At 31.6% G+C, this 15,099-nt stretch overlaps 1 protein-coding gene across 5 annotated transcripts in view; it reads right to left on the bottom strand.

Moving 5' to 3' along the window:
• The window catches only part of Mon2 (MON2 homolog, regulator of endosome-to-Golgi trafficking), a 102,147-nt gene that overhangs the window by 17,165 nt on the left and 69,883 nt on the right, over positions 1–15,099 (bottom strand). For 3 of the 5 annotated variants that reach the window (XM_063254191.1, XM_063254193.1, XM_063254195.1), the window contains exons 27-33: positions 13,308–13,451; positions 12,660–12,677; positions 12,247–12,375; positions 10,008–10,198; positions 6,596–6,656; positions 5,280–5,403; positions 1,863–2,070 (exon numbers count right to left, since the gene is read on the bottom strand). In XM_063254191.1, coding sequence (XP_063110261.1) covers positions 1,863–2,070; positions 5,280–5,403; positions 6,596–6,656; positions 10,008–10,198; positions 12,247–12,375; positions 12,660–12,677; positions 13,308–13,451 — 875 coding nt within the window. Of the gene's footprint in view, positions 1–1,862; positions 2,071–2,453; positions 3,182–5,279; positions 5,404–6,595; positions 6,657–10,007; positions 10,199–12,246; positions 12,376–12,659; positions 12,678–13,307; positions 13,452–15,099 lie in introns of those variants that run through there. The other 2 variants (XM_063254196.1, XM_063254192.1) reach the window with 2 other exon arrangements.

Here is a 15,099-nt window from a genome sequence, read left to right as displayed (position 1 = left end):
AAAGCATTTCATAACTATTAACAGGACATATACATATATATACTTTAGGGTACAAATCTGATTTACAATTATTCTTACCACAAATTACCAATTTAAAAGGAGAGGTGCAACCTACTCACTCAAATCTAAGTTTATTTGTAAAGTATTTTACATACTACTTAAAATATTTATAAAGTATGGTTTTAAAAGTTCTCTACAAATGTTTTTGAAGTTATTAGCACTAAAAGAAATCTGCCAAAGAGAAACATTACAGTTACGAACTGGCACACATTTTACCATGCTGTTTAAAGTACATTCAAAATTGCAGTGATACTTATTTAATTTTCTAATACAACAAAAAAAATGTTAGAAATCAATCCTATATGGCACTATTTGGAGATATTAACAATGACAAATAAATTTGGAGTAAAGGGTGGTGTTTGATCCAGGTAAAAAGTAAAAATTTCTGCTGTACAGTTCCCTTTACTCCATTCTGAGTATGAATCTATGTTTCCATTCTATAGGTGGGAATTTTCTAATACTATGATGGAGAACCATTTCAAGCCTTCTTTGTAACCATGGAAGTATAATATTGTAATGTAGCTTTTTAGAAATCAATTTAGTGATTCTGTACATAAGCTAACCCAGTGTAACTGCATAGCACAAGTATGAATAGGGCTCAAAATACTGAGAACAGAAAAAAAAAGAAAGGATGCTTTCTGAAATCAAACAGTATGTTACAATCTAATAAATAATATACTTCTTGAAGCAATTTTATTACTACATTTCCAAGTACACTTTATGAATCAACTTTCATTAGTCAACTGTTAGCCATATTCATAACTAAATTACTTAACAACTATATTTGGAATGGGATTTTTTTTACATATAAATTGAAGAGGAAAGTTGTAATTTATGTCCTAGAAATTCAACATATGCAGAATCCTAAAAAAAGTAAGAATGATTAAGGAGCATTGGTAATTAAAAAATAAAAAGCAACTATTATATGACTTTTTCATTCATCAATTAAGAAATAAATAGTAAACTTTAGCATTTAAAATGCTAAATAAACATGGAGGAAAGGGTATTCATACAATTCTTAAAAAAGAATTTAAATGTCTGTATTCTTTAACAGGTCAGTTCTACCTCCAGAAATTAAAGTATATAAGAAGGTAAATAAAGACTTAGGGCAAGTGATTTGCCTTCTCAGTAAAACTATATGAAACAGAAACCACAATGATTTTCCTATTTCATGATTGATATCTTTGTCCTCTCACATTATGTTGTTTTCTTCATTTGTTTGATGAATTTTGGTCCATATCCTAGCTTTGATTAGCCTTGGTTTAACACAAAGGCCTAGTAACCCTTCCACTAAAATAGCTTGGATAGATGAGAAGGCTATCAATATGTATAGGTTCAAAGGCTAAATTAAGTAGATTAGATAAAGAGAAAATCTAATATATGGCAAGCTGACAAAGAGAAGCCTGGAAATAGTTACAAAACAACACATTTTTTGGATATGACTTATGTAGTATTTTCACTGTAGAGAAATATCATATAATCAGACAGATTCAAAATTCTTTATGTAGAAGTATGGTAGACAATATGTTTTGCAATTCAAAAATTTCAGATTAAATAAGGTAATTTGGGACATGTATTATGTAGTACTTAAGCTCCTAAGATCTGAAAACACATCTCATGATAAAACACATTAAGATATTTGCAGTGAGATCTATGAATATTTACACAGTCTGAAGTAAATAAAATGATAATAAATAGCCTCAGAGTAGTCTAGATCATTTATGAAGACACTTGGTTTTTGGATCTGTCTTTGTAATTAATAATTATATTAGTTTCTTTCTTTAATAAAACAAAATATATACCTTGGAAGAGGGCATTTACCACTTAATCTTTCATCTTCTATGTAGCGATGTAGAACATCTTGAGACCGCTTTAAAAGCACCGAGAGTGCCATTCGTGAGATGTAGCCTTCTTGAGGTGTTGTGACCTTATTACTGAAGGAAAACTGCAGCAATGTTTCAAAACACATTTTAGAAAATTCTTCTCTCAAACGAATATCAATCTCTGCTTCTGTAAAATCAATTTTTGATGGTTAATAAAATGTAACAATTCTAGCAAACTAGGAATAGAAGGAAATTCTCAATCTGATGAAAGACATCTATGAACAACCTATGGCATGCACATATGTATGCGAAAATTTCCCCCTCATAAGATCAAAAACAGGCAAGGCTGTCTATCCTCATCATTTCATCTTAACAGTTTTCTTTGGGTCAGACTTGCAATAACAGTATGTTTTTCCTCCTTTCCTGGCAACATCTTTTTGGGAACCTGACTTCTACTCCAGTTCTCTAGTTGTGCTGTGTAGCTGTAACACTAAAGTAGTCTACGGCCATCACCCTGGGAAATGTTTGTATTCTCCCATATGTTAGATCTTGCTTCCCAGATTTCATTCCTTTTGCTTTCTTGGTTTATCTTTTTTGTTATCATGGAGTATATTCTAAAGTATTTTTCTAAGGAAGAATTAATGCAAAGTAAACTTTTTGAGACCTCTTATTTCTGAAAATGTTTATTTTACTGCGGAACCCAAAAAATGTGGTATCAGCCTAATTATCTTGTCTGAACAATATTAGCACATTGTAACTCTCCTGCTAACCTGTTTTGAAACTGTTTTTTATTTTCTCTTTAAAATAAAAAAGTGGTATGTAGCAATATCACCATCACCAGTGCATTTGTAATGTGAGTTCTCAATGATCCATTTTAGTCTTCCTGAAGGAAAAACTCTGGAGTATAGCTTGTCCTCCATTATACTGCTTGCTGAAATTTCAGGATTACTGGTTTATATTCGTATTTGCCCAACAGTGTGTATAGGTCCAAAAATGCCTATTTTTTAAAATTTGTAAATCTAAAATCATTGTTTAATGTCTTTAACATCCAGTGTTGTACTGAGAATTTTTTTGGAACTGAGAATTCTTATGCTGTCTTGGAACTTTTGGGGTGAAATTTTTTATGATCTTCTCTTTATATTAGATTTTTTGATATTTTTATGATATGTACCTTATTAAGCATCTTTGGTCATTTGCTGTTCAGGGGACTAAGCAGCCATTTTTAATTTGCAGGTATATTTCTTCAGTTTGTTTTTTTGATAATGTCTTCTAGGGGTTTTTTGTTGTTGTTGTTCTTTCTGGAACACCAATTGTCAGATTTTAGAACATCGGCTTTAGCTTATTTTTCAGCCTTCATTTACTCACTTCTTTCTTCTCAAATTATCCATTTTTTTGTTTTTGTACTACTTTCAAGATTATTTCCTAATATTTTATTCCAACCTTTCACTGAAATGATTTCAGCTATGTTTTTAGTGTTTATGAATTTTGTTCATATTGCTCCTTATTTCATAATATTTTTTGTTTCATGAATATAAATAAACATTTTTTCTTTTTGATCTTCCTATTAGTAGTATGTTTTTCCATTTTCTATGGTTCTCATCTATTTTCTTCCCGCTTTTTTTAGTTCCTCTTCATTGTTCAATCTTTCTCTCTCACAACTGAGAACTTTAGCAGTCAGTTCAGAGTGGAGGTCCAAAATGTTTACTGGAAGCTCTGTGTTCATAGGTTGGCCTTAAATAGCAAGGAATGACTTTGTATGTATATTGTTAACAAAAACTCGAAGACAAAGCTGAGAAAATGTGCCTTACAGTAAGATCGTTGGAAGAATGACCATAAATCCTTTTTGTTTTGGTAAATTTAGTGCTATAAACGGCATGGAATATTATTAAAAAATGGCCAGAAAAAATATACCTGAAACTCAACCCTCATTTACCTTAGGATATTTGTACCTAATTCTTAATGTATATTTTATTAAAATTATCTAGGAAAAATGTATACACTTAATAAAAAGTTTATTATATTAATATAAGTGGGCTTCAATTTTTTCTCCTCTGAGATTCTCATGTTTATTAAATTTGCATGTTATGGGGGCTGGGGATTTAGCTCAGCAGCATAAGCGCCTGCCTTGCAGGCAGTCGTGAGTTCGATCCCTGGTACCGATAAAAAGGAAAAAGACCAAAAACAAAACAAAACAAAATAAATTTGCATGTTACTATGCTAGTTTTTAAAATTGTCAGGACTAGGAAAACTAATTCGTTAAGTACTGTATATACTAAGAGAGACATCTAGTGGCCACTTGTATGCATTAATACTACTCTACAATAAGCAGCACAAAATTAGCCAGGGCTCCACTAAATTCTGAGAACTGACATGCTCTGAACTGATTTACAATCTTTAAATCATTTCAAAGAAAAAAATTATGATGCCACAGTTACATTTATAACTTGAAAACAGATTTATATAAAAGAAATAAAAAGACTGAGTGTGGTGGCACATGCCTCCAATTCCAGCACTTGGGAGGCTGAGCCCTCACTACAAAATGCGCTCAAGGCCACCATGAACTGTATAGTAAAACTCTGTCTTAACAAAACAAAACTCAAGAAACAACCTATATATCAGCATTAAGGCAGAATTATCTAATAAAAATAACTAATTTTTTAAAGTATGAATTTAGCCTTCATCCTTTAGAATGTGTACGATTTTTTCAACTATATTAAAAAGTACTTTCACCTTCTATAATATGGACATACCTATCCTCACAGAAATATTTAGAGATAATATTCTAGTATAACATTTCATACAGAGCAGTTATCCACTAAATGTTCCCTAACAAATGTTAACGCATCTTATTTTTTCCCAATTGTCCTGAAAAGCTGGTATTAATATCTTCATCTTAAAGACTGTAAAACTGACACTCAAGAGAAGTTAACTAACATATCCAACAGTAGCATATAGCCCTATTTTCCCCAAATTATAATGCCTTTCAATAATTTATGACTTCACAAAACTGGTAACTTGTCAGCTTGCATAACTTCATCAGATTCTGTAAGTGCTACACACAATACAATTAATTGAGACTGGCAAATAAATACTCTACTTACAGGATAGTCATATTTTTTCCTTATAAAGCTTACTGTTCTATTTTTATACTCTTAAAAATTACTCTCCCCCCAAAAATACTGCTTATTAACTACTTTGAAGATAGTAATACACAATATATTAATCATTGTTAACTTCCTATTGTTATGAAATCTCTATCATTTTTATTTTTTCTCTTTAAAAAAAATTACCTCTCCAATATGTATTGACCACAATCATAGGATTAAATATTTTACCTCATCTTTGACAATGCTTCAGTACTTCCTAACACCTAAAAAAATGATTAAAATAATATACCTGTAAATGAAGAGGACTGAGAATGTATTGAGCCCTTGTTAAGCATTGTCATTATCTGACCAACAAATTCCTTAGGAATAAAATTGGCATAAGGTAGTATCTCAGTGCTAATCAGTTGAACTACCTGAAAAAAAATAAAAGGGGTTGGTGTCAACCACGGTACATTTTTTTTTTCTAGAAAGAGACTGGCTCAAATTACAATTTCTAAAGCAAAATTAAACATTTATTTTAAAGAAAATTAATTATGGAAACCATGATGGTAGAGATACATGAATGTTAATATATAGGATGCTACTAGTCTGTTTTCCCTCATCTCTCCAATTACAAAGTACTCAACAGTGTAACTGTTTACTGTGACATCATTTTGACATATATTTTGACACATAATTACAAACAGTGCTACAGAGAAAACGGTACATAAAACTTAGCCATGTTTGAGAACAATACCCCAAATTAAGATTTAATCACTTTTTATTGTCAGAAACCATGAATTACAAAGGAAATAAAAGCTACAATCACTTTACTCAAACAGCTTTTCTTTTACTTAAACAGTTTACTATTACCTAATAAACTATAGATTTTATCAGCAGTTTATCTATAGTTTATTATTTTGTCCTCTAAAAGAAGTTGACCCAAGTTTTAGTAAGGTAAATACTACATAAAAGGTAGTATTTTTTATATATGTGATAATTTCTAGGCTTTTTAAATGTATATTTTAAACACCTTTTTTATTTGATTGACTTAGATGTTCCCCCATATAAAGTAAAAAAGACCTCAGACTCTATCACCAACAAAAAAACATATAGCTTAAAAAAAAAAGGAAAAAGAAAAAAAGAAACTCACTTCCTTAAACTTCACTTACAATCCTCAACTTTTTTTTCTTTTTGGTCCAGAAACAGAACTCATGATCTTGCACTTGCCTTAAGCGTTCAACAAGTTGTTATATGCAGGTGATTAAAACTGAAGCAACCGGAGTAGTCTGAACTATATACAGACACCTGATTTGCCAAACTAGAAACTGAACTCTCAAATCTATGCTCACTGACTGATGGATTTATCTCAGTGAACTAAATTGCTTTTTAAACAAACCCAACTAAATCTCTAGATAACATGCACATAGTATAAAACCACAACTAAGGAAATCATTTTTACACTGTCAGTACCTAAAACTCAATCTTTTATCTGTGAGAGTTTCAATGCCTTTTGGCTCAATCTTATTACTTTACCTTATTCTTTCAGCAATTTTATAATTTCAACATTTTTATATTTGGCTTTCACAAATGATCACAGGAAAATGTATTAAATAGCTTCCTCACCTCAACATCAATACTTTCATTTCTTTGAAACTCTTGAATAGAGAGATTATCTGGAGGTATGCTAAAAAATATAAACAAAATATTTTTGACTTTAAAAGAAAAAATACTCTTTGGAGATACAAACAGAATATATATAAACAGTAGACAAATCATAAATTTTTCCCACCTAGGTTGGGACATGCAAACGTAAAACTCCAACTACAAAAATGCCTGGTCCAATCTAAACTAAAAATCTGCAGAATTAAACTTTTTCACTATTATGAAAGAAAAATTTAAAAAGTTAAAGATATTATATCATCTATATTATAGCAAATATAATATATTTATAATATACCATTGTGATACTTGAATTCACTTAGGTTGCAATGACTTGAGAGACCTCAATTAAATTGCTAAATTATTTACTCAGAGCCACTGATCACTAATTTGTAATAACCACAATGTATTTACGTTTTTTACAGTAACAATAGAGAATATCTACTTTGCAAAAAGAACTTAGATTTTTAAAAATAAAATATGTGCTAACAAAAGCTGAAATCAATAGTTCTGTGAAAAGCAAGATGGAGTCTAAATACTGGTTCATAGAATTTAGTAAAACTGTTAGAAATCTGTAAAATAGTGAAATATTAATCATTTAAAAACAACTGAGAGTAGTGGTGATTTTACAACAACGACAATGAAAGTTGAATAGCCACCCATTACGAGAGCTTTATGTGTATTAATCTCATAGGTTTCCACAGCAGTCACATGAAGCAAACATAATTTTCTTGTAATTAACACAAAACTGAAGCTTCAAATGGATAACAAAATGCACAAAAACACACTAAGGTAAATGGCAACCTGGATCTACCTGACATTTGAGCCTATATTATTCTCTTATGTTGTAGGGGAAAAATCATTAGTGTATCAGTACACAGTTTTGTACCCAAGGTTAAGGAGGCACTGGACCTTGGTTTGTTTGATTTGGACACTTTGCATTCATTAAGTATCTACTGAGTACCAACTACCTTGAAGCAGGTTTTATATCTACTCCTTAAGATTCAATTGTGAAAAAACTAGATTCAGTCCATGTGTTACAGAATTTATATTCTGGTGTCTAAGACCTACTAACTTTATAATCTAGTAGTAAGAATTACAGGGAAAATTTCAAAAACCTACTGGGGATGAAACTAAGAGGTGTGCTCTTGCACTGAACTGCACCCTAGTTTGTTTGCTTGTTTGTTTTGGTACCAAGCAAGCGCTTGAGCTGTTGAGCTAAATCCCTGGCTCCCCTACTTTGTTTCTGAGACAGGGTTGCTCAGTTGACCTGGCTGACTTTGACTGTGATGCTCCCTGTCTCAGCCTCCTTAGTAGCTGAGATTAAAGGCATGTGCCACCTTACCCAAACTTTAAAAAAAAATTTTTTTTAACGATTCATGAAACTTCTAGTGTTTTACAAGGCCCATTTATTGGCCATCTCCCTTGTAATTTATAGGTAAATCATTTTAATCAGCATTTTAAAAGTTTCAACCAGTGTTTTTTGCTATGCTTTGGTAAGGATACTAACTTAATTAAAATAATCATTAGTTAAGGTTCTGGTATCAAAATACTCAATTTATACAAAACAACTTCTTGATTTTATCGATTGTTGGAATTAAGAGTAAACTTTCCAGTTTTTAATTTTGTGTGCTGCTCTATTATTTCTTCATATTTTAACAATCCAGCTCAGTATTTCTGATTTATGATGCAAGTAGCATTAATATTAGTGTTTTTTTTAAATTAGTGTGTTTCTTAAAAAGCCTTGGCTTGTTTCACTGTGGCTTAAGAATTAAACATCACTTTTATCTCTCAAGATGCAACACCCTTTGGTTTCATCCCCAATACCCCAAACAAATAAATAATATTAAAAAAATTTTCAAACTAATGAAATATATACTTTTGGTCAGTTTTCTCTGTATGGTATATTGAAATTTTTTGTAACCAAGACGATTCACAGGCTACAAAATCCACTGTTAAAAGTATATGATTTAGCAAACTTGGCATATATATGAAGTTATACAACCATCACTATTTTAATTCCACAATATTTCATCACTCCCAAAAGAAACTATACTGATTAGCAGTTTCTCCTCCCCTGCCCCATTTTTCCCTACCATTGAGAACAAATAGTCTATTTTCTCTTTTTGTGGAGCTGCCTATTTTGGATGCATCATATAAATTAGATCATACAATAGTATAGTAGTCTTTTGTGTCTAATTTCTTCTACTTCACATGTTTTGTTAATCCAATGTTGTAACATGATTCAGTACTTCAGTTCTTTTTATACTGAGAAGTGTACTGTGTGTGTGTATGTATGGACATATATAAATATACCCCATGTTTAATTTAGTCACTAATCAACTGACTTTTGGGTTATTTTTCTTTTGATTATGAGTAATACTGCTATGAACACTAACATATAAGTTTATCATGTGAACATGTGCTTTCAGTTCTTTCAAATAGTACTTTGTGACTTTTTTTTTAAGAGAGAGACAGGATCTTGCTATATTTCCAAAGCAGGTGACAAACTACTCTTGCCTCATTCACCCAACAATGCAGTTGAGAATACTGATGCACAACAATGTGCCTGGCTTAGTACTCAGTGAATTTTTAGTATATCTGCTGTAGGAGAAAACATAATACTCAGTGACTTTTAATGTACCATCCACAGGGCATAAATTATACAGGATCCATTAGCACACCATGTCTCCTGTAGGACAAGTGCCATGCTTTGGTATTCAAAGTTTGGCTGGATAAATTTCTAAACAGACCTCACGTATCTACTAGATTATAGCTCTCCTGCTTTTCAATTTTGTGCTTTTTTTCTTAATCTATGTACTTATGACAGCAATGATGTTCAAAGTCATTCTTTTCTTCTAGCTGATTCTGACTTTATCTGTATTGTCTTTATTATTATATTCCCTTGCCAATGCAACTTCAAGAACAAAAGAGTTAGAAAGTATCATAGAGAAATATACAGGGTCTTAGGATAAGTATGAATTAAACCTTAAAGGATTTAAGAATGTATCAATATTAAAAAATGCTAATTTTCTAAATTTTTTTCCTCTTGTAGAACCAAATGGGCCTCAGATTTTTAAAAATTATATTATCTTCATTAAATTAAAAATTCAGTTACTTAATTGTGTTACGTTCATATGATCTTATAGATAAGATTCCTGCCTCAAAACCAAACAGTGAAAATAACAACAAACTCTAATGCTCATGAATAACATACAGTGAATAAATGCCTAAACTGTTATATCTATATAGGAGTTAGTAATCTAATTAATCACTTTGTTAATGAATCAAGATAAAAATTATTTTCAGAGCAACTGTCAATATAATACGATACTTCTTGAAACACTGTCTTATTGTTTAAAAGTAATAATCTCACCTTTTAGTAAAGAGAAAGTCTTCAAAAGTGTTGGCTAGTTCTGGCCACATACTATCAAATTTTCCAGAGGACGCATGCTGCCGAGCGACAGGGAGCCCAATAGAAAGAACTTTGAGGAGAGAAGATACTGCTAGTTTCCATGTGCTTTCAGAAGGGCAGGAATACTTCAAACTGAGAGGAACCCTAAGAGTCTGAAAATAAAGATGCTTTAAAACAAGTATTAATTAAAGACAACTTTACTGTGAAGCAAAATGCTAAACCAGAGAGAAAAAGTAATAGCATAAGCATTTTCATTGCGAAAGGGTGATATTATCTAGTGATTCTTAGACATGGCTCTTAAATCCTGCTTTCTAGAAACATATACATGCATACATACATTGACTGACTGACTGACTGGATGCCAGGAATTAAATCCAGGGCCTTGCAGATGCTAAGCACATGCTTTACCGCTGAGCTACACATTGAACTATAAGAGATATGCTATTAAATTCTTACTCCATCCTTTAAACAGTAAGTCTGAATAAGTAACTGTTTTGAAATTCCTTTTTTTTTTTTTTCATCACAAAAATAGGGGTATTTCCTAAAAGGTTAAGAATAAAAGTAGAAAACTTGGAATTTTTTTTTCTTTTCTTTTTTTTTTTTGTCTTTTTCCTTTTTATTGGTACCGGAGATCAAACTCACGACTGCCTGCTTGCAAGGCAGGCGCTTATGCCGCTGAGCTAAATCCCCAGTCCCTGAAAACGGAATTTTACAGCTTATTAGACATATCCCATTATCCTGTGAGCTCCTTAAATGGAGCTTCTCAACATTTCTTGAAAACACCATGTTTTGTTTTGTTTTGTACCAGCAATGGAACTCAAGACCTTGTGCTTACCAGGCAAGTGCTTACGCCACTGAACTAAATACCCAGCCCATTCCATGATCTTTTATACAGCTTAATTCATCTATAATGCCTTTTTCCTCCTTCTAACATAGCAAACTTGTACTCCTAAAACAGTTGCTTCTATTTTTTCCCCCAAATTCCTTTAGCAGTTCAATTACAGTGAAGTGCTAACATTTTATTCAGCATTGGCTACTAGGCAAGGCAAGCATCATTTAAGTAAATATTCAGTGTATTCTCTTAATTGTAGTTAAGACACAAATGTTGTTAGTATTAAATTTTTTCTCAGGTAAGAAACACTCTCAAATGAGGGTAAACATAAAATTTCTCAAACTCAAAATTACAGAGCATCAGGTAAACAGGGCAACACTATTCTAAGTCAGGTATACTTGTATAAAAAGCTATTGCCACTCTGGTCTTTTTCTAGCACTCATCATACTATATTATTGTTTGCCTTTCTCTCTTCTCTTTTTGAGTTATTAAAGATAAGAATTATCTTATTCATTTTCTAATTCCTAGTATTTAGTATCTAGTAATAGAGATGCCTAAAAGTATATTCAATAAATGAAGAGCAAAGGGCGAATTTTGGTAAGTATATGGCGAGGGGAAAAAAGAAGTATCTCACAACTCAAAGATTTTTAAAGCAGGAGCGCTACCATTCCATAGAGGAGATAAAGAACTAGAAAAAGATTTTGGATATGAAGATTTGAAGCTTGTGAAAGCAGTTTCTATGGAGCAATGAGGACATAAGCCAAAAGCCAGCATACAGTAAGGTAACAGTGAATGGTGGCTCAGCTACAAATTGTTTAATGGAATTTAGAAATAAAGGAGAGCTGAAAAAAGGATGGTAATTTGAGCAGAAAATAGAGTTCAGAGAAAATTCTTTGTAGCATAAAGTATAAAATGCTAAAAATATCAAACAATCACCAATAAAGAAAGGTAGAATGAAGGAGGAATATAAAGAGGATAAATCTTGGAACAGAGAAAGGCTCTCTTCCAATAGGAAAAAATTCAGAGTAGCTTTTATTTACTTAGTAAATAGAAGGTATATCTACATGCTAGAGGAAGAGTAAAGTTAGAAACAGGATCCTCACTGCCTTACTAGCAAAATTTAAGAAATACAATACATCTACTGCACTTTTAAAAAAATATTCTTCATCAGAAAGACCTAAGAGTTTAAAAAACAGCTTAGTAAATATAATTCATGAATACTAAAGAAAGTCACTATAAATAATAATATAAATATTTCCTGCTTATTTCAAAATAATAAAATGTCACCTAAATAATCATTTATCACCTAAAGAACAATTTCAATAATTCTTCCATCATCAAATAAAAAATGTAGAAATGAAAAGATACCTTAATAATATTCTGGAGAACTTTCTCATTCACCACTGCTTTGTGACAGGCTGTTTTTTGGTATAAATCCACAACTACTTCTAAAGATTTTTCAGCAAATGGTACATAATTCAAGGCTACCCATTCTGCCTAGAAAGTAATATTTTTACATGGAGTTAAAGATAAAAGGGATTAAAGGAAATCATTGTTTTCAAAGAGAAAGTTTCTTTGTCTTAAAAGTCCAGGCCTTGGTTTTAGGTCAGCTTATATTACATGCACGGTTTTCAAATATTCTTCATGAAAAATAATTTTCATCCAGGCAAAAGTTAAAAATTATCAGAAAAAGACTATATAAAGGATTCTATGAAGAACTGGGAAAGATGTATTTTATTTGTTGCCAACAGGTTAGGACAATTTTAGGAAAGTTAACTCACCGGTGCAAATAGTTGGATCTATTGTGATTCCATTGTGTTGCAAGACAAATAGAATGAGAAAAGTTAATACATATTGAAACTACTTTTGGGATTATATAAAATTATAATTTTTATGTTGAGTGAACGAAATCAGCATGTGCACACATTCAGAATTTTACTTTTCTCCTAAGCCAAAATGAAGTTAAAGTTTGCCTACTATGGCTACAAAAATATTTTATGTAAAATCCAACTACTACATTTCACACCAGCAGTGTACAACTTCATTCAGTACACACAGATTTCTTTATCTTGCGTTGCAGATATGTATGTTAGATAAACTCAGGCTTAGGGATTTAGAAGCCATTTGTAGTGGGATGGGGTAGCCGTGAAAAAGATACAAAGGAACCTAAAGTTTTTTAAGAACCATGTTCTCAAAACATAGGCCAAACTTTCTGAAGGACCACTTGAGAGAGGAAGGTCACAAACAAGGGAAAAGGAACACAGAAATGATTTCCCAAATGTATTTTTGCTGGTTTAAACTGTTAACAGATGCATACAAACTTACGTGTGACTACATTATTTTTTTTGAGAGAATCAAATCCTATCTTAAGTGGAACTATTTATGAGCTATAAAATCTTAGAGAATAAATATAATTTGTACTAAGTTACCTGATTATATTTTGCATTTGCTATGTGCTTTGTTTCTAGTTGTCCATACTGTGGAGGTTTACAAGAAAATTCTACAAATGCCAACAACTGATCAAATATAGCTGGATACATTATCTGCATGTTTTCTGGTCCTATGCAGATAGCCTATAAAAGCAAAATAGAAAACATTAGAATGCATAATCGGAACTTCAGTAAATTCTTTACTGTGTATACACTGGTTTAACCAAAGTAAAAGCTGTACTATTTGGGGTATTCCATTTTTATACAACTTACAGGACATTTAAATTGTCTAAAACTATTATTGAATAAAGTATAGCCTGAAAGTGTTAACTAATGACCCTATAACCCAATCCCCAGAATGTGTAAAATAAGTAACCTTTAATGGGAAAAGGAAGTATGCTGTTGTGATTAGACTAAGGATTTAGAGCTGAGAAGATGCTCTTGGATTAGCTAGGTGGGCTCTACATAACTGTAAGTCTTCTTATCAAGAGGAGGTAAGAAAATGAGAGGCAGAAAAGGGAAATACAAAGACAGAAGCAATAACATCAGATGTGCTTTGAAGACAGTGGAAGACATCAAGAGCCAAAGAATGCAGTTATTCTCCACAAGCTGAGAACGTCAAGAAACATAACTCTTCTTGTGAGCTTCCAGAAGGAACACAACCCTCTAGATATTAATTTATTATCTCCTTAAGACTCATTTCAGACTTCTGATCTTCACAATTATTAAAATAATAAATTTGCTACTTTTTTAAAAATGCTTTTTACTAAAGTGTGATTTGTTCCAGAGGCGCAAGCATTTAAAGAGACCAAGGCAATACGGAGGCGCCACACTCAGCTCATTTGTTCACTAATACAGCCACCTGACCATAAATGATGCCAGTTCATTAAAATGAGAACTGACAAATACTCATGTGCCTTATAACTAGTAAAGTAAGTCATCTATGAAAATGTTTCTAAAAGAAATTACAGATTAACTTTAACAGGTTGTGTGCACTTAATCTGACATTTCTGAATGGTTATATGTATTTGATTTAAAACAGGTAAAATGATTTAATGTAAATTGATGAAATAACACTTTATTGCCTTAAATTGTTTGACAGAAGAATAAAATGCGTATCTGGACACTGTAGACTTTAATTACAATACTTTCAAATGTATTAAAGTACTCAAAATGTCTTATTTGCTTATATATATATATATATACTTTTAACATATTAGTACATGTTTGCAGCTCATGCAGTTTAGATTTATATTATTTTTTCTAGCCACAAATATGTTTTCTCCTGTCACTCTTTTATATTTTCTTATTGTAATGATTTTCTCTGTGGCAAAAATACTTAAGGTCATCAAAATAAAAAACACAATAATCTATCCTTAAGTGGGTATTTTGACCCACATGTGGTGATACACGCCTGTAATCCCAGCACTGGAACCTGAGGCAGCAGGAAAGCCACAAATACAAGGCCAGCCTGGGATACACAGTGAGTTCAAGGCCACTACACAGTGAGATCCTGTCTGAAAAAAAAACAACGCATATTTTGAGTATATTCTCAAATAATGAAACCAAAACACAAAAGTCAAAGCATTCATTTCTTTGTGTTTTTATGATGCTGGGTCTTGCACATGCTACAAAAGCATTTAAAATATTTAAAGTATTTCAGTTATAAAATTTATATTTTTATGCATCTATTTCCTTTTTTCAATTTAGCAGATAATGGATTTGTGTTATTTTTGCCTCACAAATGCAGCATGTATTTGTGACTAAAGTTTCAGATAAAACTGCATTGACA

This window comes from Cavia porcellus, unplaced genomic scaffold (assembly GCF_034190915.1).
Source record: "Cavia porcellus strain 051 isolate PalLab524CR breed Dunkin Hartley unplaced genomic scaffold, mCavPor4.1 scaffold_8, whole genome shotgun sequence".
NCBI lineage: Eukaryota > Metazoa > Chordata > Mammalia > Rodentia > Caviidae > Cavia > Cavia porcellus.
This window is presented reverse-complemented; position numbering and strand designations above follow the sequence as displayed.